The sequence below is a fragment of the Electrona antarctica genome, assembly GCF_951216825.1.
Source record: "Electrona antarctica genome assembly, chromosome: 9".
NCBI lineage: Eukaryota > Metazoa > Chordata > Actinopteri > Myctophiformes > Myctophidae > Electrona > Electrona antarctica.
In genome coordinates, this window is record NC_136790.1 from 48,498,275 (window position 1) to 48,525,195 (window position 26,921).

General features: G+C 42.5%; 1 protein-coding gene across 3 annotated transcripts in view; it reads left to right on the plus strand.

The window, feature by feature from the left end:
• LOC306929392 (cadherin-22-like) overlaps positions 1-26,921 on the plus strand; it is a 125,971-nt gene that overhangs the window by 58,897 nt on the left and 40,153 nt on the right. For all 3 annotated transcript variants that reach the window (XM_079509910.1, XM_079509909.1, XM_079509911.1), the window contains exon 8: positions 11,716-11,837. In XM_079509910.1, coding sequence (XP_079366036.1) covers positions 11,716-11,837 — 122 coding nt within the window. The remainder of the gene's footprint in view (positions 1-11,715; positions 11,838-26,921) is intronic.

Genomic DNA, 26,921 nt, shown 5'->3' on the forward strand with positions numbered 1-26,921 from the left:
TGCACCAAAGCATTATGGGAATTGTAGTCCAGGAAGGAAGTGAGCCCAGTGTCCATGACATCAGAGACACCGGGCTCACTGCTAAAATCTAAAATATCTAAAACCACATATTACACACATAGACCCCCAGGAAAGTGTTCCAAATCTTCTAAATGTCATTAAGATATTTTTTGCAAAAAGGGTGAAGTGTCCCTTTAAGTACCACTTTGAGGTATTTGTACTTGAGTATTTCCAATACTTTTACTTCTTCTTATGTAGTGGAGTTACTACATTCCAGAGGCAAATAATTTTTTTTGAAAACATTAGATACTAGTTACTTTGATTATCATTACAATACATACACTAACTAGAAAAAGTGCCCTTCCGGGCACAGGTCTCCACCAGTGTGTGTGATGTTTGGCAAAATGTGTAGGAGTAATTGTTGTAGCGCCACCATGAGGCTGATTCGAAAACTGTCAAGTGGCATTTCTTCCTCAGCCTAGTGGGAATATGCATGCACAGTTTCACCACAATCGGACGCTGCGTTGAGTAGTTGTGGCGATTTGTACAAAACGGGTACAAAGCGGGCTACTCCTGAAAAGTTTAGAAGCCAATCGTAGCCAATGAGGGTGGATTATGAGAAATCAAACAAACCCGTCTTGATCACATGACTATGGAGAACATGTGTACTGATTTGCGTGAAATTTGGATAAAATCTGAAGGAGTAATATTAGAAAATGTGTTTTACATATGTCGGCCTCCTGGTGGCGCTATAAAGAGCAGATGTGAAAAATTCCAGGCAAAGGTTTTTCCTTGGCCTCTAGGGAGTTGGCATACAAAGTTATCCACAGATCCATGCAGTTAGAGGTAAAAACACTTTTCGGCCAGTTATAGCGCCACCATGAGGCTGAGTTGAAAATGTTCATGTGGCATTTCTTCCTCGGCCTAGTGGGAATGTGCGTGCACAATTTCACGGAAATCACACGATGTGTTCATGATTTGCAGCATTTTGTTTGAAACTGAGCACTCCTGCGAACTTTGGAAGCCAATCTAAGCCAATCAGGATGGAGTCTGAGAAATCTGAAAGACCTGTTTCGTTGAATGGCTCTAGAGAGACTGTGTACCAATTTGTGTGATGTTTGGACAAAATCTGTAGGTGTACTGTCCAAAAACTTGTTTTGCACAAATCGGCCTGCTGGTGGCGCTATAACAGGCCGTTCTGGAAAATGTGGGGCAGAGGTTCATCGTTGGCATCCAGGGAGTGTGTGTGCAAAGTTTGGCATCGACCGGGTTAACGGTGCCTGAGATTAGCTGGTAACAGACGGACGGAAGGACACACACACGGACACACGGACACACACACACACACACGGACGGAGTGCAAAACATACTCTCTCCCCATGCCTTCGGCCTGGTGGAGACAACAACTTCCAAGCTCAACATTTGTTTCGCAATGTGAGCTTATTACATTGTTTTATACATTTGAAAACTTGAAATAGGACATTCTGCACAATGAGTACTTTTTTACTTGTAGTATTTAAGTACATTTTGATGCCAATACTTACTGTATTTATATATTGCAGTATTGATAGTTTTACTTAAGCAAAACATTTGAGTACCTTTCCTACCACTTCTTGCAGTCCACTAACTGGGTTGGTAACTCTCAGTCATTTAGCTGGAGACTCCCAGGCTGGAACCTCCTCAAGGACCCCCTGGGGGTCCTGGTATCCCTCAGTGAGAACCAGTGTGTTCGAGACACCATCAAAGTCCTCCCCTATAGTGACTCCATTATTTTACAGCAGTACATTTTCTGCACTTCTCTCCAGACAGTTCATCTCAGTAGAAGTGCTGTGTGATTGTCGGTTAGCGTTAGGCACAGTAAAACGGGTCCATTCGGTACACTTTCAAAGTTATACATTCCGTGACGTGATGTACGGTGAATGAAACTCAGCTGCACATCAGGTGAATCAAGGTTGGGATATGCAGCTGCTGTACTCTCCCCTCCCTCCCACACTCTGTTAGACTCAACAGGGATTCTCACTTCTTTTTTTATTTTGTACAGTTTGACTCTGTAGGAATATAGGCTAGCTACCATGTATAGGAGAGTCTGTGTGTGTGTGTGTGTGTGTGTGTGTGTGTGTGTGTGTGTGTGTGTGTGTGTGTGTGTGTGTGTGTGTGTGTGTGTGTGTGTGTGTGTGTGTGTGTGTGTGTGTGTGTGTGGGGTCTGTCTGTCTGTCTGTCTGTCTGTCTGTCTGTCTGTCTGATTGATTGATTGATTGATTGCGTCAAACGTGGTCCTCTGATCAGATTGACACCTTGCCCATAGATGATTGATGTCACAGACTGGCCACTGATGTCTGAGATCCACAATGGAGCCACGCTGTTCCAATGTGGATTCTGAGGTCCAAATGATTACATTTTTGTATTTCCAGGACCCCCAGTATGACCACAGACAGACCCCCTTTGCGCTTCCTAATTATCAGGTCTCATGGCGTTAAGATCTGGAGGCTTGGTCGATGCTGTTTATCCATTTTGAATGGCCTTATAGCCTTGGTCACGCCTCCAGGTCTCAAGTTAATACGTAAGACCTGGTAATTAAGACGTGCAAAATAGCAACGTTTACAAAAGAACCTAATGGACCAGTTCCAGTTGGTTTATATAGTTGTCAGTTCTGTCAAATGGTTAGCTTGGGATGCCCTGGAACTCCCTCAATGACCACCACATTGAGCCTAGAAAATGAAGCAAATTCAAGCTTCAAGGCTTGAATCAGAGAAATTAGAAATAATAACTCTTCCTCTTCAGTGATCAGTATTGTGACCATGTTGCATCTTGACAAATGTAACACATTAGAAAACAGTAATGTTTATGCATTCCAAATGCACGTTGCACAACTAGTTAGTCAGTGCCCAAGTGATCCGCTAATTAGCAAACAAAATGAAAAACAACAATTATTAAATGTCTGGCAGGCGAATGTGCTCCTGCCTCCTGGCTTAAATCGTTCGATGGAGAAAATCAAGGAAAAGCCCACGCACAATTTATGGGAAAAACATGGCTCTGAGGGGGATTATTTTACATTTAAAATTGTTCTCTCAAAAAGTAAAGTTGGCTTTGTTAACGCAGTTAAAGCACGCAGACTCACTGACTGCCAAATCATTGCACCTGTCGAATCAAGCGTCCAAACACTTTCTGACTCGAGCTGCCAAAATAGCCAGCAGCTTCCCCGGGGCGGTTCTAGACATGGACCACGTAGACGGTCACCCTAGGGCGCCCCCTGCAGGGCTGACACCCACTGGAAAATAAGGGTCACTGATTTGAAAATATAATGGAATAGGAACACGAATAAAATAAACCATTCTATAATGCAATAGTTAGATGTTCTTCATGCGAGCACAATGTATGTCTGTAGTCTACTGTGTAGGGCATGGCGTTGAGTCTTTCCTACAGTAATCTTTGTCTAATAACCACATGAACCCATGCAGCATCCCTAGGGATTTGTAGTGTGGCAAATCTTTGGCAAAGAGAAGTGTAGAGGGAAAAAAAGAGGGCGGCAATGGGAAGTATCTAGGGTTTAATTGGTTAATACATCATTGTAGCATAAATTCAATATGTAATGCAATATTCTGCTGGTGTTATGGCATCCGTCTTTCTGGAAGAGGAGAAAGAAAACATTATTGTTTCTCACGACTTGTGAGTGGAAACAATCCTGTGATCTCGCTTGATCTTCCGGGATAGTTTTGTCATAAGTAAGAGATAGACAGAGAGTGAACAATGCAATAACTCTATATGCTGCGGCATTCGCAGTAACCTTTACGTGTGTGTGTGTGTGTGTGTGTGTGTGTGTGTGTGTGTGTGTGTGTGTGTGTGCGTGTGCGTGTGTGTGTGTGTGTGTGTGCGTGCGTGCGTGCGTGCGTGCGTGCGTGCGTGCGTGCGTGCGTGCGTGCGTGCGCGTGCGTGAATGAGTGTGTGCGTGCGTGCATCTATGTGCGTGGAAGGATGGCTGTATGTATTCTCTACCTTTATGCAATCTCTAAGGAGTGGATGTAGTGATTTGGGGATTGTATGTAATGCAAAAGAGATTGCATTCTGCATTGTAATAGTTCCCCTGCTCGACACCAGGTGAGAGAGAGTGCACGATGAAATGGAGCAGTCTTTCTTCCTCTGAATTCCTTACGTCTCTTGGTTCCTTTTTACCATCCCGTGTAGCCATAGATACAATAGATTCATGCAAACAATAAAATGCAACTGTAGCCCCTCAGCAAAACATTTTCAAATGAAATTTAAATTAGTTTTGTGAGGCATAAATTTAGAGCCATAATTCTCAAGACAAATTGTGTTATTTTGTATTCCTCTTTATGCTTGTCATGACTGTAGGCACATTTTAATGTTAATTGGCTGTCAGACACACAAACACAAGGGTGCACACATGCATGCACGCACGCACATACACAAACAGACACACGTGCGCGCGCTTCCAATATTGAGCATAAACACAACACACAAGCCTGTACTTGACAGATAAAGCCTCTCGCACTGTCATTTGAAGGAAACTTCCAGACAAGTGGAGTCATTGGTTGATTCCATCGGAATTACAATCCTGTATATGGGCCTGCGTTGCTTATCGGCAAGTCTGCAACTTGCTCATTGAGTCCAGAGTGTGCTATGAGCAGCGATAGAGAGAGAGAGAGAGAGAGAGAGAGAGGTGTAGAGATAGACAAAAGAGTGAAGGAAGGCGTGTGTGGGAGAAAGAGGGGGTGTGAAGCAGTAAAGTATAAGAATATTTTTGACTGAAGGCTTAATTTTCTCCATAGTGATTTTGTTATTTTAGTATTTTTCTTATTTTATTCATAGTAGAGCTCAGCCATTATAAGCCTGCAGAGCCAAGAGGACAGGGTGACACCCTGACCTCTTGGCTACTTTCCAATTGGCCCTTTGAACACCTGTGGTGCAGGTGAATAATTAGGGATTGTGCCACAGAGTGGCACAACTCTGTGGCACACCCTGAGGGTGTTGGAAAGTAGCCAACACGCACATACACACGTACGCGCACACGCACATACGCACGCACGCACGCACGCACACACACACACACATACACGTGTACTGCATGTCTCCTTTACTGCTCTGTCATGAGCCACAGTACTGCATGGTTGTCTTTACTGCACTGTCACGAGCCACAGTACTGCATGGTTGTCTCCTTTACTGCACTGTCACGAGCCACAGTACTGCATGGGTGTCTCCTTTACTGCACTGTCACGAGCCACAGTACTGCATGGTTGTCTCCTTTACTGCACTGTCACGAGCCACAGTACTGCATGGTTGTCTCCTTTACTGCACTGTCACGAGCCACAGTACTGCATGGTTGTCTCCTTTACTGCACTGTCACGAGCCACGGCACTCCTAGTAAAAAATCAGCCTTAACTGTTGCCACTCCCCATATAGGGCGACTGTGGCTCAAGAGGTAGAGCAGGTCGTCCAATGATCCATGGGTCGGCGGTTCGAATCCCGACTCCTCCTGTCTACATGTCGAAGTGTCCTTGGGCAAGACACTGAACCCCAAATTGCTCCCGATGTGCTGGTTGGTACCTTGCATGGCTTCCGCCGCAATCGGTGTAAGAATGTGTGTGTGAATGGGTGAATGTAATGCGCAATCTATGTAAAGCGCCTTGGATAAAGGCGCTATATAAATGCACCATTTACCATTTATTTTATTTACCAAACCTATTGCATCATAGACACCTGTCAATGTGATTGTGACAGGAAAGGAGTTGTTGACCTTAAAGAAACTGCTCCTTTTTGAGGAGGATATCTATTATCCAGAGGATCGTGTGGGGATCAACCTGGAGATCTTTCAGCTTATAGTGCAGAGGATGTGAGGCTGCATGCAGTTGAAAGCAGAGGAAAGGCCCCCAAATAGTTACACTACATTACACTGTTATTGTGTAATTACTTTAAAAAGATGAAAATATCAACAATAGCCTATCAAAGAGTTCACAACACAACTTGCAGAGCGTTTATTTGCTAGATAAATAATTTATTTTAATTAAATTATGTTTAAATATATATTTTTAATGTTTTTATATATGTATTTGTTTCTTCTCCTTTCCAATTGGCCTATCTCACAGCCCCCTTTCCACGCCCACTTCCGGTAGATAGTGGTGTCATTTAACATTAGGCATTTACACTTTTTTTCTCTGGAGAATCTAAGTACATTTCCTAATGTTAAAATGTCAAAGACTGATAATAATATGAAGAAAACACAATGGTATAACAACTCAAATAAGTAGAATAAACCTTACCTTTACAAAATGGTAGTTTGTGGCTTGTGAAAATACCTCTTTTAACATGGAAGCCTATGGACCGCAAAAAAAATAACACCACTAGCTCCAAAAGGGGGCGTGGAAAGGGGGCGGGGAAATGCTGTGGGATAGGCCTATTGGCCCCTGTGACTGCCTAATAGTTTGCAAACCAAACTGTCCCACTGGGACGATAAAGACTGTCAAATCTGCCAAATAAAGACTGTCAAATCTGCCAATCCACATGAGCTCGTTGTCAACAGCTCTCAGCTGGTGCGGAGGACCAGGTCAAACCTCCATGTGTAGTTTTGAAGTGTTTTAAGTACAGTATACTACGTAGCCTATGTACATGTGAGTGTTAGCTGGGATTCATTTGGCTGTATTGCTTCTAATGAGAGACATGGAGTGCCACTGCAACGCGTCCATTAAGTTCCTGGCACTCAAAGCTATATGAAGAGCAACTCATTGACTTTTACATTAATTTGGTCCCATTGTGGAAATTCATAAACATTTACTGACATAGAAATAGCTGAATTGCCATTTTATTATCAAGTCACTTTATTAGCACATTTCATATGACAAGCACAGACTAAATGTGCTTTAAAAAAATAATAAAATGCAAAAGTCACCAGTGACACAAATTTAACACAATTACATATGATTAACATGCAAGAATGAATTAATAAAAAGAAAGTCGAGTTTTTAAAAATAACTACACACCTAGCTGAAAGTTTGTGAGAATAGGTAGGTTTTTAGTTTGCTTTTAAAAGAAGACAATGTTGTAACAAACCTTAAATCAACTGGTATAGAATTCCACAGAGTGGGACCATAGTGACTGAAAGCACCATAACCTGATGTAGAGTTTGTCCCGTGCTTAGTGAGGAGATTGTATGATCTTTGTATGTACTGTATTGTACTTTCAAAATTACCTGCTCAACAAGATCTACCCACCAAAAGATATTCATATCATTGCTGAAAATAGTTTTTAAAAAAATGTACCTGAGGGGGCTTTGGAATAGCGGAGCTGGTGTTACATAACATGACAAACTCACTTTGAGGGGAGATGGAAATAGTTTTTGTAACTTTTTGATGTTTGTGCTCAACAGTCTCGAAAACAGTATTCCATTGTGGCTTAACAGGCACAATTTGTATGTCAATCAATCAATCAAGTCACCTTACTTCAAGTGTCAAATGCCAAATTATTATTATTATTATTTTTAAATTATATAATTATATAATGTCAGTTAGATGTTAGCATGTCATGTGATCTAACTGGACAGCCTTTGTGATCTATAGATTGCGATCTTTGGGAACCTCTGATCTAAGGGTTCTGGTTGGAATGTATGGGTCAAGCATGTCAGAAACATAGGAAGGAGCTAAGCCATTTATAGATTTAAAGACAATGAGAAGCACTTTAAAATCTATTAAAAACAATTAACTGGCCCAGGCGGTGGCGTAACCGTCTGGGCACCCGACTGGTAATCCAGTCGCAGTGTGCCGCGGGTTCGACTCCCGAGCCCGACACGGCCTTTACTGCATGTCTTCCCCCATCTCTCTCCCGTTTCCTGTCAGCCTACTGTCTGTCCCTTCAAAAACCAATAAAAGGCGTAAGCCGCAAAAAAATATCTAAAAAAAAAAAAAAAAAAAAAATTAACTGGGAGCCAGTGAAGAAAAGATAAAACAGCAGCAATATGTTATTAGTAAAGGAAGTAAAAACTCGAGACCTATTGTTTTAGATGCCGACGCCACGTGTGTACTGGATTTAACACTTTGAGGAAGTTATGCATAATGAGTATTTTTACTCTTGGTACTTTAAGTACATTTTGTTACCAATTATTTTGTACTTTTACTCAAGTACATTTTGAATACTGGGACTATTACTTGTAGTATTGCAGTATTGATACTTTTACTTAAGTAAAACATTTGAGTACTTTTTCCACCAGTATACAGTTTGTGCCAGTTTCCCTGTTGCTGTGATCCATAACTATACTTAGCTGTGCGCCAGAGATGTGCACGTGTTGTTGTGAGCTTGTAGATCGGCTTTTCTTTGTGCACACCACCCACGCTCAACTGTGTGCAGTTAAGTATTACCCAGGCGTCATCCTCTCGGTTTGAAAGTGCTGCTCAAAGTGCATTAAGTACATTAACCGCATGGTAACAGCTGTTGGTTATACACATAAACTATGCTGTAATTAGCCAGCATATCTACACCCTGTGGCTATTGCAATTAGGGGGTGATCGCACATAAAGAAAGTAGATGACTTATTTAGAGGAGAATGGGTCCTTTATTTAAATCTCTCCTCCCTCGCCCGCTTTCTCCCCCTCTCTCTCTTAATCATGCGATTAACAATGGGAATTAAGATTCAAGGAGTAGTACAAAGCAAATTTGAAGTGCGTTTTAATTGTGTTAATTAGGCAATATTCTTGCCTCCTATGTTTAAGATTGTAGCCATAGCTTTGAGGGTGTTGCGTGTGTTAACTAACTATATTCTATTATTGCACTAATTTTAATCTTAAAAGAAAAAGGTACAACATATGGTGACATTTATTTGTCATTAGCATTCAAACCAAGAGGTGTCTGTTGCACTTCAACTAATTAAAGATGAAGGTCTGACGACCGAAACGTTGCAATAAAAACCAACCTAAGTGAAGACAGTGTGCGGGATTCTCTTTTTTCTACCTATCAGTTTCCTGTTATCCGACGCACCTGTCCTTTGTAGGTGTGCAGAAGGACTTTTTCGTATAAGGCCCGGGGAGTGAAAATGGGCTCACAGGGGTGATGCTTGTGTCACTCGTTGAGTCGTTGCCAAGTTGTAGAACAACAGTATAAATTGTGGTGCTGGCGTGGGGGTGGGGGATCTAGGTTTGTATCCTGCATGGGTAGGAGGTGAATCTCACAGATTGCAGCTTTAAGGTTTGTCTAGAAAGTGATTGAGGTCATGGATAGAACTTTTGGAGTCTTGAGATTTAAAACCTCTTATCCCTCAGCACCAATGCCAAACCTCAACCGGCTGCCTCATGATGGAAATGATGTCTGACTCTGAATGGTCAAAATATAGAGAAGTTTGCACTGTAAATTCAAGGCTTACTAGGACTGAAGATGGATGCGAGAGGCTAGCATGAAAGTCCATAAACAAAAAAAAGGTTCACAAGAAAATGAACAAAATGGGGTTAATTTTCTTTCTTCATCTTCTTGTGTTGTAATAATAATCAAAATCTACAAAGTAACTAGTAACTATACTTTTCAAATAAATGTAGTGGAGTACTTCCTGTGTTCCTGTACTTTTTGCAGATGATACTAATTTATTTATTTCACATACTGATTTCTCAGCTCTAATGGCAAAGGCTAATCACGATCTTGAAAATATTTCAAAATGGTTTAAATTAAACAAATTATCACTGAACATAAAAAAATCAAATTTTATTATATTTACATCAAAAAATAAAAAGTATTGTAATTCTAACATCTGTCTGTCTATAGGAGATGATCCAATTTCTCAGGTTACATCAACAACCTTTCTTGGTGTAATTATCCATGAAAGACTAAGCTGGACAAACCACATTAGCCATGTCTGTAAGAAAATATCAAAATCTATTGGCATTATTGGCAAATTCCGTAGTCTGGTAAATCAAAACTGTCTCCCAACTCTTTACTATAGCTTAATTTATCCATATCTTATATATTGCAATATCATTTGGGGAGCTACTTATAATACTCATCTTCACAAACTCCACATGTTGCAAAAAAGATTCTGCAGGATTGCCACATACAGTGATTGGTCTGCTCATTCTGCCCCTCTTTTCAAACAACTCAATATTTTACCAATTTTTAATTTAAATACATACCAAACCTGCAACTTTATTTTCAAAGTATTGTTCCAGCCAGTTTCATTTTCTTTGCCATGTAAAAACTTTTTTCAGTTCAACAGTGATGTGCACCATTTCAATACGAGACAGGCAAATCATTTACATCTCCCAAAGTTCCGAACTGGTCTGTGTCAGTTCTCCATCAGATACAGGGGGGCCCAGCTATGGAACACCTATACAGCAATCTCATCAAATTCTACTTCATTGAATAATTTCAAACATAAGTTTAGGACCCACTTAATTGACCAGATTACTTAATTATATTTCTTTGTATCATCTCTTCTTTTCTCTAATCATGTCGATAACCAATAATTCTAATCATGTTCTTGTTGTTTTTTTGTTTTGTTTTGTTCTTGTTTTATATACTGCAATTATGTCTTCTGGATGTTCTATATCTCTTATACAATGTTTCATTTTTTATTTACATAGGTAGAGGCCTCGTATAAGCCCCTTGGGCTTTTTTGCCTCAGCCTAGCACTTTACTCCTCTTCAACACTGTTCACTGTGTTGTTTTTTATATTGTGCTGAATAAATAAATACAAAAAAATACAAATAAATAGTAAAAGTACAATATTTGGATCTGAGATGTAGTGGAGTAGAAGTAAAAGTATTGGAAATTGGAAATAATCAAGTAAAGTACAAAAACCTCAAAATTGTCTTCTCTAGATAACCAGACCATGATGTCTCATTGTCTTCTGTAGATAACCAGACCATGATGTCTCATTGTCTTCTCTAGATAACCAGACCATGATGTCTCATTGTCTTCTCTAGATAACCAGACAATGATGTCTCATTGTCTTCTGTGGATAACCAGACCATGATGTCTCATTGTCTTCTGTAGATAACCAGACCATGATGTCTCATTGTCTTCTCTAGATAACCAGACCATGATGTCTCATTGTCTTCTCTAGATAACCAGACCATGATGTCTCATTGTCTTCTGTAGATAACCAGACCATGATGTCTCATTGTCTTCTGTAGATAACCAGACCATGATGTCTCATTGTCTTCTGTAGATAACCAGACCATGATGTCTCATTGTCTTCTGTAGATAACCAGACCATGATGTCTCATTGTCTTCTCTAGATAACCAGACCATGATGTCTCATTGTCTTCTGTAGATAACCAGACCATGATGTCTCATTGTCTTCTCTAGATAACCAGACCATGATGTCTCATTGTCTTCTCTAGATAACCAGACCATGATGTCTCATTGTCTTCTCTAGATAACCAGACCATGATGTCTCATTGTCTTCTGTAGATAACCAGACCATGATGTCTCATTGTCTTCTCTAGATAACCAGACCATGATGTCTCATTGTCTTCTGTAGATAACCAGACCATGATGTCTCATTGTCTTCTGTAGATAACCAGACCATGATGTCTCATTGTCTTCTCTAGATAACCAGACCATGATGTCTCATTGTCTTCTGTAGATAACCAGACCATGATGTCTCATTGTCTTCTCTAGATAACCAGACCATGATGTCTCATTGTCTTCTCTAGATAACCAGACCATGATGTCTCATTGTCTTCTGTAGATAACCAGACCATGATGTCTCATTGTCTTCTCTAGATAACCAGACCATGATGTCCCACTCAGTGGTCAGTATCCGTATCCTGGATGTGAATGACAATCCTCCAGAACTGGCAACGCCATATGAAGCTTCCATCTGTGAAGACGCCAAGCCTGGTCAGGTAGGCTTTTCAAAATGGTCCGGAAACAGAATCACGAGCGCTTTGTGAGCACTTTGTCCTAGCCTTGGTGCCTTTGGTTCCTGTATGTCAAAGATTCAAGAAGTGAATAAAATAGTTTGATTTGGATTCCCCAGCACAGCCTTGTAGCAGCAATAGTAAAACTACAGTAAAATATAAAAGAACATAGTCAAAGTGAGGTAGGCGGTAGGCACTATATTTTTAGGCATGTTTGATATACTTTGTTTTGTCACATTAACTCAGGTTAGCGACATTATTCCGATGGCGCGTTGGTCCGACTCGCCCCAATTACTAGGCAGCTCAACAGTGCCACTTTAGGTCACCGAACGGTATTGCCGTATTCAAGCCGACATACAGAGACATACATACTTACACACGGACACACATACCTGTTCATTGGAGTGGTTAGGCACCGCAAAACGAATAAAATAAAAATAGCAGTTCTAGATCATCAAATCTTGATCATCAAATCTCAAACATAAAACATTGAAATATGGAAATACACGGTTTGTGCAGAAATAGGAAATGCTGTTTCTGGTGAAGATAACGTGTCTATGGTATGTATCCACCTCTGATAAATCATTGTTTCTGGTGAAGATAACGTGTCTATGGTATGTATCTACCTCTGATAAATCATTGTTTCTGGTGAAGATAACGTGTCTATGGTATGTATCCACCTCTGATAAATCATTCTGTTTCTGGTGAAGATAACGTGTCTATGGTATGTATCCACCTCTGATAAATCATTGTTTCTGGTGAAGATAACGTGTCTATGGTATGTATCCACCTCTGATAAATCATTTCAGACGCTGTACTTCCACCAGGGTCTTGCCAGGTACTGGTGTTTGGAGAGCAATCATCTTGTCATTTATATTCCTTCTTCTTCTTTTGTTTTCTTCCTACTACGACAGCCAATCACCATGCCTCGCCTCGCTTGTCTGAACTGTTTCATTATGGCATGCTGCTGGTTTGGCTCTTTTTTCAATTGGACAGCATGATCTATCTGACACTTTGTTCCAGAGGCAATTTAGAAACTCTGCCGTTGGGCGCAGGAAGGCACAATTTGACAAAGTGTACTGGTGCCAGCAGTGATGTAAAATAACTAAGTACATTTACTTAATACTTTAACCGCCAGCATTAATTAATCCCTCGCTAGCGTATTGCCAAGGTTTTATCACGCGTAACACTCCGTATCCGTATATCCGTAATGTCATGTTACAATGACAAACTGCTATGTGTGGTCTCATGCCCGGATGTTGTTGTGTCGGTCGGTGGTGGAAAAAGGCGACCGTGAGTGTCAGCCCGCCTGCTACAGCCCGTTGAAAACCCTTGTATTCACCAGAAACGGCCCCTCAATGTCGTTTCTGAGATACAGAGCTGTGAATGGTTGGCTTAGACTGGAAGTGGATGCGCGCGCATGTTCAAAATGGCCGCGGCCACAGTGTCCCACTGTGTTGATGCGGGTAGCAACATCAGCTAGCATTACGATCCGATCAAAAAATTGATTAAACAATACAAACCCGAGAATCTCGGGTTTGGCGGACTAGGGTACTAATTTACACCCTCTTGTTCCTCGTTTGCGGCGGGCAGGCGGTTAAGTACTGCAGTTAGCCTAAGTACAATTTTGAGGTATCTTTTATGCTACTTTACTGGAGTATTTCCAATTTCCAATACTTTTACATCTACTCCACTACTGTACATCTCAGATCCAAATATTGTACTTTTACTCCATTACATTTATTTGAAAACTTTAGTTACTAGTTACTTTATAGATCACACTTGTAAAAGAGACTCAATGTGGTTTTTACTGGTTAAATAAAGGTTAAATAAATAAAATAAAATATATTTTGATTATTATTATTATTATTATAATTATTACAAAACATACATTAGCCACTTCAGCCCTATATACATTTTGGCCATTTGAAAATACCCAATCTACAAGCTCACAATGAATTTGTATACATTTGAAAACATGAAACGGGTACATGGTACTTTTAGGTTCATTTGTACTTTTACTACATTTTACATTCCGGACTTTTACTTTTACTATTTATAATATATTACAGTATTGATAGATAAACATGTGAGTACTTTTTCCACAACGGGATGCCAGAAAGTGGTTCCCTGCAGATTGGGGGTTCCCAGCTAAATGGTTGATAGTTAGGAACCAAATGGACCGTGATGATATTGTAACCATTTAAACTCTCTCAGAGTTTAAATAACACTGTAGATTGGGGGGTCCCAGTGATAATAATCGTATTAAATGGTGCGTAATGCATAATCAAATTGAATTCAAGGGTCACTTAAGTTAAAAAAGGTCACTAAACAACACAAAAACAATCTGTCTAATCAGTCTGAAGAACAGTCCATGTGTAGTTTAATTGTTTAGTAGCCGTATACCTCCTGCGTCCTCCCACCAATCACCTTTAGAAACAGTATTTTACTCTCTGTACTTATAGTCAACAGGCCCGAGGCTCAGTTGGACCCAATTAACATTTGCAGAGCAGAGGAATAATTAAAAAAGCAAGGCATTAAAGTGGGGCCCTCCATGCTGGAAGCTACATTTACATGTGTAATGAGGCTTAGGCCTCCCCTCCTCTTGATCTGCAGACTTTACTGCTTATAGCTTCTCTGTGCCTTCGCAACCCCACCACCTGGCTCTGCACCCCCCCCCCCCCCCCCCCCCCCCCCCCATGAACATTGTCTGGTCTGATCTCGCTCACTCCCACCTTGCTACGTCTTCCATCTGGGAGAGGCCACATTAACCTTCAACTCCTAATCATACAGAGACAATTAGTCTTCCGACCAAAAAAAAAAAGGTTTGTTAATGTTCTCATCAGAGAGGAATGCACTTAAATATTTCACAGAGTAATTATGAGCCAGAGGAAGAAAGATCTGCACACCTGGAGGGACACACCTGTCTGTCTGTCTGTCTGTCTGTCTGTCTGTCTGTCTGTCTGTCGTACAATTGGTTTTGCACTTAGTGTCTCAGTCCTGTGGTCTTTCACTCTCTAACCCTGTGTTTGTCCTTTTAATATATATTCTGGGGAGTTCTGTCAGACTTGACTGCTGAGATTGAAAATGTGTTAGCCTGGGGTCAGAGACTTTCCAGCGATCATTCTCGCCCCTGAGGGAATACAACCGGCTGAGCCTTTGAGGAAACGCTGTCTCTTCCATCTTGTTGTTTTTTATTTTTTTATTTTTATGATAACAAAACAAAAGCTAATAATAATGAAAAATGAGACGGTTGGGCGTATGTTTTAGAATGTAATAATGTTATAGACCCAGGGATTTGCCTTGTGCAGGTCTCTGTCTTTAATGCAGCAGAGCTACTGTACAGTGGTAGTTTATTGTTTCTCGCTCTGTTTTTGTGGCAGGGATAGGGTTTTATTTGTATTGATCAAGTTCCAGCGCTCAGGGAAAACTGAATCACTGAATCAATCCATTAATGAATTACTCCAGCCATATAGATGGTGGTTGAAAACAAACCTCCCCGTAGAGAGCGACTGGCAGCAATGAAGTCATAACTCACTCACTTTGCCACTCGATTATGCACATACCCTCAATCTTTGATTTGAACCAGGCTTTAATCTGCCAGTAATCTGCCCAATACTGCAAAAATATCTTCACCAACAGATGCCACTTTTCTTGGGAAAAATTATCTTCTTGGCAAAATGATCTCTTCTCATCGTGTCTCAAAGCAGAAGCATGAATGGCTGATGAATCTCTGTTGTCCATTAGAAATCTCCCGATGAAGAGGGCCGTCTCTTACCGTCGGTACATCAGACACTATCTGATAGCAGAGCAGCTTTAAGATCTGTGCCAGGTTGATGCTATCTGTTTGATGAGCATGTGGATGAAATCTATCAATTAACATGATGATGTTGTCTTGGCTTGTCTAGGGCATTAACGTTTCAATCCATAACCTTTTCAGTGAATACAATTTTAACCACTTAAACTCCAGACCCCAGTACAGGCCGCCAGGGGTCTGTGTATTTGGCCCCTTCCTTTTTGAGTGGTGCAACCACTCCCTTACGGAGTTATGTGTGGGTGGCTGGCTGGGTATAGCTGGCTGGGTGGGTGCCTGCCTGGCTGGCTGGGTATGAGCACGAAAACAGCATGGTTGTTTTTCACCACCTGCGCGCAACCACCTAACACACACACAAACACACACGCACATATTAACTGTATATATGATGATTTCCTGAATGTTCGCTTATTATGACATGCCCAGAATATGGACACTAGCATGTTATCAAACTTAGCGTAGGCTATGTTAATACAATAACTTCTGCATTGGGTGGAGGTGGTCATTTAGATCCTGGGTATAGGACCTTTATGTAGTACCTCTTGACAAGAGGTACTGCATAAAGCTCAAAGGGAAATATATCGCCTTCCCAAATGGGCTCTCTGTTTAGCGCAAGAGTAGAAATCCTGGCGCCCGCGTGAGGGTTCCACCGTTCGTATATTCCAAGTAGGAATAAGTCAGATTTAAGTCTTGGATCTAAACAATAGAACAGCAGTAATACAAATATTGATAATGGTAATAACAATGTGCTATCGGCATGCCATTCTGAAGTGCTGGGGTGTCTGTTTTTTATAATGCTCTTATTTCTTCAGTAAACGGTTCTCCCAGAGGTGCAGGCATCAAGCAGCAGTCAGCAGTTGTTTGCTTGTAAAATATAAGCCATTTTTGCATCAACTACCCCGAACGCCATTAATGAGTTTGGAAACATCGATGACGTCAACATTCTCAGAAGCACGCCAAATGATCACAGTTTTTTATTTCATCTGCTGTATAATGGCAGTTCTTAATGGCAGTTCTTAATGCTATATGTGTTCCTCCCCTGTGCCCATAGAAAATGCACTTAGATCACTTTGTCAAACCTCTGTGAGAGACTAGTGTTTCTATTTTCTTTTAACCACTTCCAAAGTAGTGTCCCAGGTGACAATTTTTACATTCAGAAAACTCCAATAAACCAGGCCCAATAAACCCAAATTGTAAAAAAATATATAATAAATACACAACTAAAGCTCACAATGCATCACATGACATTGTGAGCGATGTAGTGAGTGCTGTAATCATGCATTAAACACATCACTCAGAAGAAACATGCTGTGGTACAGTACATGATGTCAAGCTAAACCCAGCAGGGATCATTCATAATAGCACTTAAGTGTGACTAATTAGAAGCAAACTCATTTATTTTACACCCACAAATGGCTGTAGTGCATATATTTGGTGAATGTTAAGTTTGTTAACTGTCTGAGGGGTCTCTTGCCCTGCATTCAGAAGCCAGTATTATGTAAATAACCTTCCTGTGTTGTTGTTTGTTCTGTGATGGAGAACAAAAACAAGTCTTTTTTTGACATATCCATAGAGTGGAGGTTGACACTGTTTGCTGCTTTAGTTTGGATTTAGTGCTGTGCTGGTCAGCTCTAACATCAACCACACTGTTTGCTGCTTTAGTTTGGATTTAGTGCTGTGCAGGTCAGCTCTAACGTCAACCACACTGTTTGCTATTCACCCACCTCCCAAAAAACATCTGCACAAACCCTGCATTTAAAAAATAATGAACCAGATCAGTAATGAGACCGTTGTTATAAACACAACTAAAAACAGGCTATGTTTGAAGTTTTGCTTAGAAAAGTCTCACTTAAAAAAAGTCTCACAGCAGTGTAACCACAACAAAACAGCACTTAATTAGGCCAGAATTTTAAATAATGTTGTCTTTAAATTAAAGTGCTCTTTGCTCAGCAGATTTTTAGAAACTTTGTATTCTTACAAAATTGCCACAAACTCACTAACAAAGTTGAATCTGAAAATCAGCAAGTCTAAAAAACTAATGAACACAGAACTTGCTTCTTAGCCTACAGTACTTCAACTGATCTTTCTCTGCAACAAATATTATCATTTCATGTAAAACAAATATATTGTTATTAGAACAATGTTTTCTTCTGTGTCCTTTTGAACAGTGCAGAAACACAAATGCATCCACTCTGTTCGTAAAACAACCGTTGCTAGTGAACGAAGAGTCTGCATTCCATGTTGTCTTCTTCATGCAACAACCTGTGTCTATTCATGAAATATTATGTTTTCTCTGTCCCAAATCTGTGTGTAAACAAACGTGCACGCACGCACGCACGCACGCACGCACGCACGCACGCACGCACGCACGCACACACACACACACACACACACACACACACACACACACACACACACACACACACGCTTACCCTCATATTAGCCTGTTTTCAGATCAGCCTTGAATTGACTGGGCTAATGAGGATCTATCCATTGACTCCTCTCCTGTACTGTGTTATCACCCTGTGTCACAAGTGGAGTGTCAGCTCCGAGGCTCAGCTCTAGGTTTCTCGGTGGAACCACAGAGAAAATTAGATTAGCCTATGCCTTTTAACTGCGTTGGGTTTGATCCCATTTGAGGGGCTGGCAACACTAGCGTACTGTTTGTGTTTAGAGGCAAAGCGCATCCAGTGGGAGATGGGAGAGGGCTGCCTGAGAAGTGAATAAAAGGCTACGCCGCTCCGGTGACAGAAGCTAAGCAGCTTTAGCTCGGAAACGCAGTTCAAGCCAGGGGTGCGACACAGAGTGTCAAATAGCTTTAGGACTCATGCAGGTGGATCTTCAGACATGCCAGAGAGTCACGGAATGAGGCATTTTTGGGTGTAGGGGGATGCCACGATTGCCATGTAGAGCGGCCATCTGGGAACTGGAAGGTTCCCGTATAATGGGCCAAGTGTCCTTGTGCAAGACAGTGAACCTGTGAACTGTTCACAAGTTGGTGCCTTGCATGGTTGCCTCTACTGCCAGTTGTTGTAGTCGAGTCCATCAAGACCAAGTCTGAGGGGGGAGAGTCCGAGTCAAGACCGAGTGTCGGAGGGGGTCGAGCCTGAGTCGAGACTGAGTCGAGAACGAGACCAGATTTTCTTTCTTTTTTGTCATTTGATGGGTACAGAAAACACTGCGAGCAGGCAGGCACGTCAGCTACATCCGTTACTTAACAAGATGGCTGTCTATAAGTGCCAGACAGCTCTCTTATAATGTTAATGTGAATGGGCTCCTCATAATATGGGTACAGTTGGGTGCCACCGATATTGTCCCTTATCATTTGACCCATTTAGGCCTGACCTCAAAATTTAAAATAAATCCTTCTAAATCCTCCAGTTTTCTGAAATAAATATTTTCACGATTTTTCAAAAATAGCAGACCTACAAGCTCGTAGATCTGCTATTTTTCAATAGCTAAATTATAACAAAAGGGGTTCCCGCCCAAAATGGGTTAACTGTCCTTTTGCGCAGATCACGCAAACCTCAGCAAAAAGAAAAGGACAATATCGATGGCCTCCAACTGTATAATACATTTATTTCATTGCATAGTAGTGACTCGTGAGCCTCGAGTGGACTAGGTGGGGGAAGAGTACAGAGTCCCTTGGTGCGAGGCCGAGTCAAGACCAAATAAAATGATGTGTGAGACCGAGACAAGACTGAGAATATGAAAATGTGGACTCTAGACCGGACTGGAGTACTACAACACGCCGTTCACATTCATCCACACATGAATGGCAGAATGTAACAGACATTGCCAAGTTCTTCTACTAAGGGCACTTAACCACTTTCAATCTGGTGTCCCTAGTTTGAGCATGTCAAATTATAAGATCTAGCTTAAGTGGTTAGACAGTAAAATCACATTTGACTCTTACTGACTGTTACATGCACCCTCATAATTTGTGAATGTTCTGATGTCCCACATCGTATGTGTTTTGTTTTATTGATCTAACCTTACCTGACACTTCGCACCGAAATAACTTTGGTCTCTTGAACAGCTCTTTCGCCCACCCTGTGGTATTTGTCTGACTGAATGCAGAGGGACAGATACCATATAGTGCCGTGTGTGTGCGCAGGGAGGAAGCCAAATACAAAGTGTGCCCTGGGGGATACGGAGACCTGTCAGTTCTGCCTAGCCGTCTCACGGCTGGCCGGGTGGGTCACCGTGACGGAACGTCTCATGCTTAGCCTCCTCACCTCTTCCATCCTCCGCCTCCTCTTCTCAGAGAGCTAGTAAAAAGTAGGAAGGGTATGGCCTGATCAGCCTGCAATGATATGCATAAGATCATCCCAGCTTACTAAGAGGTTCAAAAAGTAAAGAATATTTAGGATGACCGTTGAGCCGATTCTACTCTATGGCTCAGAGACATGGACACTTTCAAAGAAATTAGAGAAATGACTAGATGACACTTTGTAACAGCCGACTTCTAATGAGAGCGCAACATCTCTCTTGGAAGAGCCACCCATCAACTTCTCTAATATACGGCAACCTTGTGTTTGTTCAGTAGTACGATCCAGAAGAACACAGTTTGCTGGCCACTGCTACAGAGCTGATCATCTTCCCTTTTTCTCTGGAATCCTGCTTTCCTCCTCATAGCAGTCCAGAGGTCGTTCCCTGATGTCATCGCTAGGGACACATGCATCATTAAGCAGGAACTGGGGATGGCAATGAAGGACCGGGAAGTCTGGCATGGCATTTTGAAATCCATGATCTCGGCCGCGGTCGAAAAATGATGATGATGATGAGAAAGGGCCAATGCTAGGGACCTCAAACCACCCATACACTCAATGCTAGGGACCTGGAACCACCTCCCCACCCACACACTCAATGCTAGGGAACTGGAACCACCACCCACACACTCAATGTTAGGGACCTGGAACCACCCGCCCCACCCATACACTAAATGCTAGGGACCTGGAACCACCCCCACCCATACACTCAATGATAGGGACCTCAAACCACCCACACACTAAATGCTAGGGACCTGGAACCACCCCCACCCACACACTCAATGCTAGGGACCTGTAACCACCCCCCACCCACACACTCAATGCTATAGGGACCTGGAACCACCTCCTCCAACCACACACTCAATGCTAGGGACCTGGGACCACCTCCTCCAACCACACACTCAATGCTAGGGACCTGGAACCACCTCCTCCAACCACACACTCAATGCTAGGGACCTGGGACCACCCCCTCCACCCACACACTCAATGCTAGGGACCTGGAACCACCTCCTCCAACCACACACTCAATGCTATAGGGACCTGGAACCACCTCCTCCAACCACACACTCAATGCTAGGGACCTGGAACCACCCCCACCCACACACTCAATGCTAGGGACCTGGAACCACCCCCAACCACACACTCAATGCTATAGGGACCTGGAACCACCCCCAACCACACACTCAATGCTAGGGACCTGGAACCACCCCCAACCACACACTCAATGCTATAGGGACCTGGAACCACCTCCTCCAACCACACACTCAATGCTAGGGACCTGGGACCACCTCCTCCACCCACACACTGAAGAACTCATACACAGACAATATCCACAGGGAGAAGTGCAAGTAAGCAGCTTATCGTTGCTGTCAGGCAGAAACCTCTTATCCCCATAATTATTCAAACTTCTGTTTTCGTAAATGAATGCCCTACACTCGATCATACTACAACGTCATACAAAAGGTGCCGTTCGAAACGCTGGGCGAAGCAGCATTTGAGCTTGTAGATCTGCTACTTTTGCTGTTTTTGAACTTGAATCGTGAAAAGTAACAGATGTGGACATGGGGTTTCCACCCGACAGATGATATGATATCAAACGTACACATAATTCATCAACCCTGGAAAATGTGTAATTCATATACATTTATTGAACATGGATGATTCTTCTGAGGAATTGAACCACACCAGGCCAGGCTGTGGACATGGACTTGAATGATGAACCAAACATACAGACAAACACACAGACCTACCAGCAGATGAACAAAGGCACTCCAACGCTATAGCCTTGAATACTTGTATTCAATTACAGCATTCAATGTTTAACTTACTTTACTTTGATGGCTTAATCCTAGAAACAGCTGCTTTGAGCGCCTCTCTTCCTTTCAAGTTCTGTTGCTGCAGCCGTTGTGTGAAAGTAGTTAATGTCTTTTTCCGAGAAGAAAGCGGCTGCCCTTGCTGTCCTCTCTGACCCATGGATGGCCTTTCCACAGATGGGATAGTTTTGGTGAAGTCTTCTGTGTCCATCTTTCCAATGATGCTAGAGATTTAAGGAGGTCAGACAAGGGAACCGCTTGCAATTGAATTAGGTGATTGTGCTTCAGAGAGCTTTTGCCACTCGATAAACTCCCACACATTGGCCTCTGTGGTTTGCTCAGGACCCTGAGACGATGCAAGGGCACCGTCGTCCAAAACAGATCATGACTCGCCTCATCCTCTGATGCTCGTATTCCTTCAGAGAAATACTGTTGATATTTCAACTGAAAACAAGAGGATTGTTCTCTCCTCTTTGCTGCCAGGGCTCTACTAGGTTTGTTGTTTGCACCCGTCTTTTCTGATGGTCCGGTGATCCCGATTAGAACATTGGCGTTTTCTAGACTAGAGCAAGGATGGCCTCATTCTAGCTCGCTAGCATTGACGCTACATATTTAGCATCTAAAATGGACCGGCAAAGCGGACGTGCGTCACACTAAAACCAAGTAGATTCGGGTCGGCAGTCAACCGCTGGCACTTTCGTCCACCAGGTGGCAGTGATACTGTTAATATTGTTCCTGTACTTTAATGAAATTAACTCATCAAAGTCATCGCTCACTTCACACTGGGTGTGATCTCTTCACCAAAAATGGCAGAGCGCCTCACATGCACAAATCTGGCAAATTAGGCAATGTTTTTAGGGACCAAGAAGTCACGCAGTGACTTTGGTCACTTATTAGGGACCAAGAAGTCACGCAGTGACTTTGGTCACTTATTGTTTTTGTGTTTATTTTTCTTCTCCTTCTCCTTCTCCTTCTTCTTCTTCCGCCAAAAATAGCTGTTCTGACTGAATGGTGCAGTCGGTTTTCGCGAAACGCGGTAATCTGGTAGAGGGCCATGCCAAACGGTGAATATGCGAAGCTCAAGACGATTGGCCAAATGGTGGCGCTATAGCGCTCAATTGAAAATGCTAACTTTGAACGTGCATAGCTCATGAACCGTTTGACCGTTGGCAATGACACTTTGATACCCATATGCGTATCCCCATGCTGAACAACTTTCGTGTTCTGACTTTTGACCTCTGACCTTTAGATCACCCACCATTTTGAATTATATGATCAGTACTTCTTCTCCTTCTCCTTCCGCCAAAAATAGCTGTTCTGACTAGGGTTTAATATTTTCCCGGATTTGGCTCATTTTAATTCCCGGGAATTTGCGGACCTTTTCCCGGGCTCCCGCGGGAATTCCCGTCAGAAAAAAAAGAAAGAAAGTGCCCACCAAAATGCATTTATATGTATAGATACTTCATATGTTCAATAGAATAGTGATATTTTTTGGTTTAAAACGTTTTATTTGAACGAAATATGAACATATAGCCTACAATAAAAGTATTACATTAAAATATTAATAATGTATTAGGCCTACTACGCTATTCAGAAAAAGGGACACAGGAGTTTGCACTAATGTGACTAAGCACGGGGAAAAAAATAAACGACCTCACGTCTTTCACATAGATACCTTAGCTATGGTCTTTCACCCTTTGAGCATGCAGTGGGTCCCCGGACCCCTTCTCCGCTGCAGAGAATGTGATCATCCCGCTTTGTACTTTATGAAAAGTCCGATTGGGTGTTAAATTAGCCAGCACGTCCAGTGCACAGCACACTGATTATTAGAGAGAGAGAGCGAGAGAGAGAGAGAGAGAGAGAGAGAGGGAGAGGGAGAGGGAGAGGGAGAGAGAGAGAGAGAGAGAGAGAGAGAGAGAGAGAGAGAGACGCTGCGTGCTGGTGGTTATTATAAAACAAAGTGTAGCCTACTCATCTTTGTTTGTGTTCCGTTTCACGTTATTGCTGCACACATGCAGGCAAAAGCAAAAAGTGACAATGTCCATCACAGAGAAACGAAACTCCTCGCTCCGTCCGTAAAACACACAATTCTCACAGAGTGACTGATTAGGCTAATGATTGACAGGTGCAGCAGCTTTGGGAGCGTGCCTGAAGATGTCTGACTGTCAGACATTCATATTTTGCTAAAGTGTATATAAACTCGGTAGGCCCTATCTGATTAATTGCGGGAGGATGCAGGATTTGCGGGGTCCCACTGATTTCATCTTGACCGGCCGTGCCTGCCCGTCCGCAGGTAGGCTATTTAAATACCGCCCGCGCCGCCAACATTTACGTTGGGTCCCGCTGGCTCCAGTTCCCATTGCAGCCCTCGAGTGTAATCCATAATTCCATATAAATATCATCAAACATGTTTGAAAATGATGGGAGGGTTCAGATTGGACATTTGATCACTCATAGATAAGGGGAAAGAACGCGCACTGTGTGAAAACCCCTTTAGTGTAATTTCCCTACAAGAAAAAAAAAAACTCCGGGACGACGGGTCCCGAAGAAATTTCCGGGCGGGAAATTGCGTGACCTATGCCCGGGAGACCCGAAATCCCGGGATCCCGGCATTAAACCCTAGTTCTGACTGAACCATGCAGTCGGTTTTCGCAAAACTTGTCAACATGATAGATGACCATGCCAAACGGTGACTATGCGAAGCCCATCACGATTGGCCAAATGGTGGCGCTATAGCACTCAATTGATGCAAAACTTGCAAACTTTGAATGTGCATATCTCATGAACCGTTTGACCGTTGGCAATGACACTTTGATACACATATGTGTCTCCTCATGCCGAACAACTTTCGTGTTCTGACTTTTGACCTCTGACCTTTAGATCACCCGCCATTTTGAATTATATGAAAAACAGTTCAAATGTAACTCCTCCCAGAATCTTTGCTCAAAATGCACGAAAACTTCTACACGTGAACTTCGGACCTATATGGACAAATAATCGTAGCACATTTTTGTTAAGTGAAAAAATGAAGTTTTTATGAGCCAATGAAAATTGCGCGCACACGCACACACACACACACACACACACACTAAAGTTTGAGTACTTATGCTGAACTAACACTGAATGATTTTCCTGTTAACAATGGAGTAACTGATTGTCTCCGTGTAGCTCAGTCAGTTGAGCTCTTGCCCTTGGACCGCAAGGTTGTGTGTTCAAATCCAGCTACTGACAACTCAGCTTGTCAGTCGTATTTGTACATATTGTTGAACGCCCTGTGGGCTATATCAGTGAGATCAATAACTTTAAAGACTGGTGTGATAATAGCCACCTTATGTTAAACACCACAAAAACTAAAGAGATGATCTTCAATCCAAATCCATGGTTATGAACGATTGTCTGCCTAACACACACACGCATGCAGCCACGCACACACACATGCAGCCACGCACGCACGCACGCACGCACGCACGCACGCACGCACGCACGCACGCACGCACGCACGCACGCGCGCACGCACACACACACACACACACACACACACACACACACACACACACATGCAGCCACGCACGCACGCGCACACACACACACGCATGCAGCCACGCATGCCACACGCATGCCACGCACACACACACACACACACACACACACACACACACACACACACACACACACACACGCAGCCACGCATGCCACGCACGCACGCGCGCACACACACACGCATGCAGCCACGCATGCCACACGCATGCCACGCATGCCACACGCATGCCACGCACGCGCACACACACACACACACACACACACACACACACACACACACACACACACACACACACACACACACACACACACTTTAACTGTGCGTGAAAACACACTGTAGTAATGGAAAGACATGCCCAAAATGAGGACACACATTCTTGTTACCAAATCACTGAATGGTTTTACAGTTTACAATGTAGTCACTGATTGTCTCTGTGTAGCTCAGTCAGTAGAGCTCCTGCCTTCGGTCCACAAGGTTGTGAGTTCAAATCCCGGCACCGGCAACTCAGCTCGTCAGTCTCATTTGTGCATGTTGTTCTAATTGCGCATTGTTCTTCTTCTATCTTGGTCCCGCTTTATCGCTGCTTGCAGCTATATTTGTTTTTGTGTTTATTAAGGGACCAAGAAGTCACGTAGTGACTTTGGTCACTTATTGTTTTTGTGTTTATTAGGGACCAAGAAGTCACGCAGTGAATATAACGGTGAATATGCGACGCCCAAGACGATTGGCCAAATGGTGGCGCTATAGCGCTCAATTGAAAATGCTAACTTTGAACGTGCATATTAGAGACTGACACGGGAGTGGATTTTCACTCCTGTCCTGTCCCACTCCCACAGAAAAAATCCTGTCCTGTCCCAATCCTGGGCCAGAGTTTAAAAAAAAATCCTGTCCTGTCCCACTCCTGTAGAATGACTCCTGATCCCATCCCGCTCCCACTCGAAATGACTCCCGCTCCCATCCCGCTCCTGTTTTTTTTTTTTTTTTTTTATGTTAGTCATTAGGAAAGGCAATTGATTGATCGATCCATCTATCCATCTATCTATCTATAGGCCTATCTATCTAATTAAAATAAATAAAGTGGGCAATGTTGGATTTAACTTTGACTACCAAATACAGTTATGGCACTTAATTTAAGTCCTATACGGTTTTTCCCTGAACAGAACTTAAAGCTTAACAGTTAACAAGTGCTTTGTCAATTAAGATTAAAAAAAAAACCTCAGTGTCAATTTAACTCTATATGATTAATTATTCAGTGTACAAGTCTATGTGTATGGCAGTGGTCCCCAGGGGTCCTTGAGAGAGCTCCAGGGGGTCCCCAGCTAATTAATAGTTTGGAACCAAATGGACCCTTATGGGTCTGTAACAAATTATGTTATGGGAGTGTACAAATGGAACCAAATGTTGTTCCATTTGTACACTCAAGAGTTAAATTAACATAGATTTTACAATATAAATTGGGGGTCCCAGCGATAAAAATGCCATTCAATGGGGGTCCATAGACTAATGCATGTCAAACTGGGGGTCCTTGAAAATAAAATGGTTGAGAATCACAGCTAGAACCGTAATACAAATCTTCTCTTATGGGGGTCCCTGCCCCTGGCATCTTTTCAAATGGGGGTCTGCGGGCTA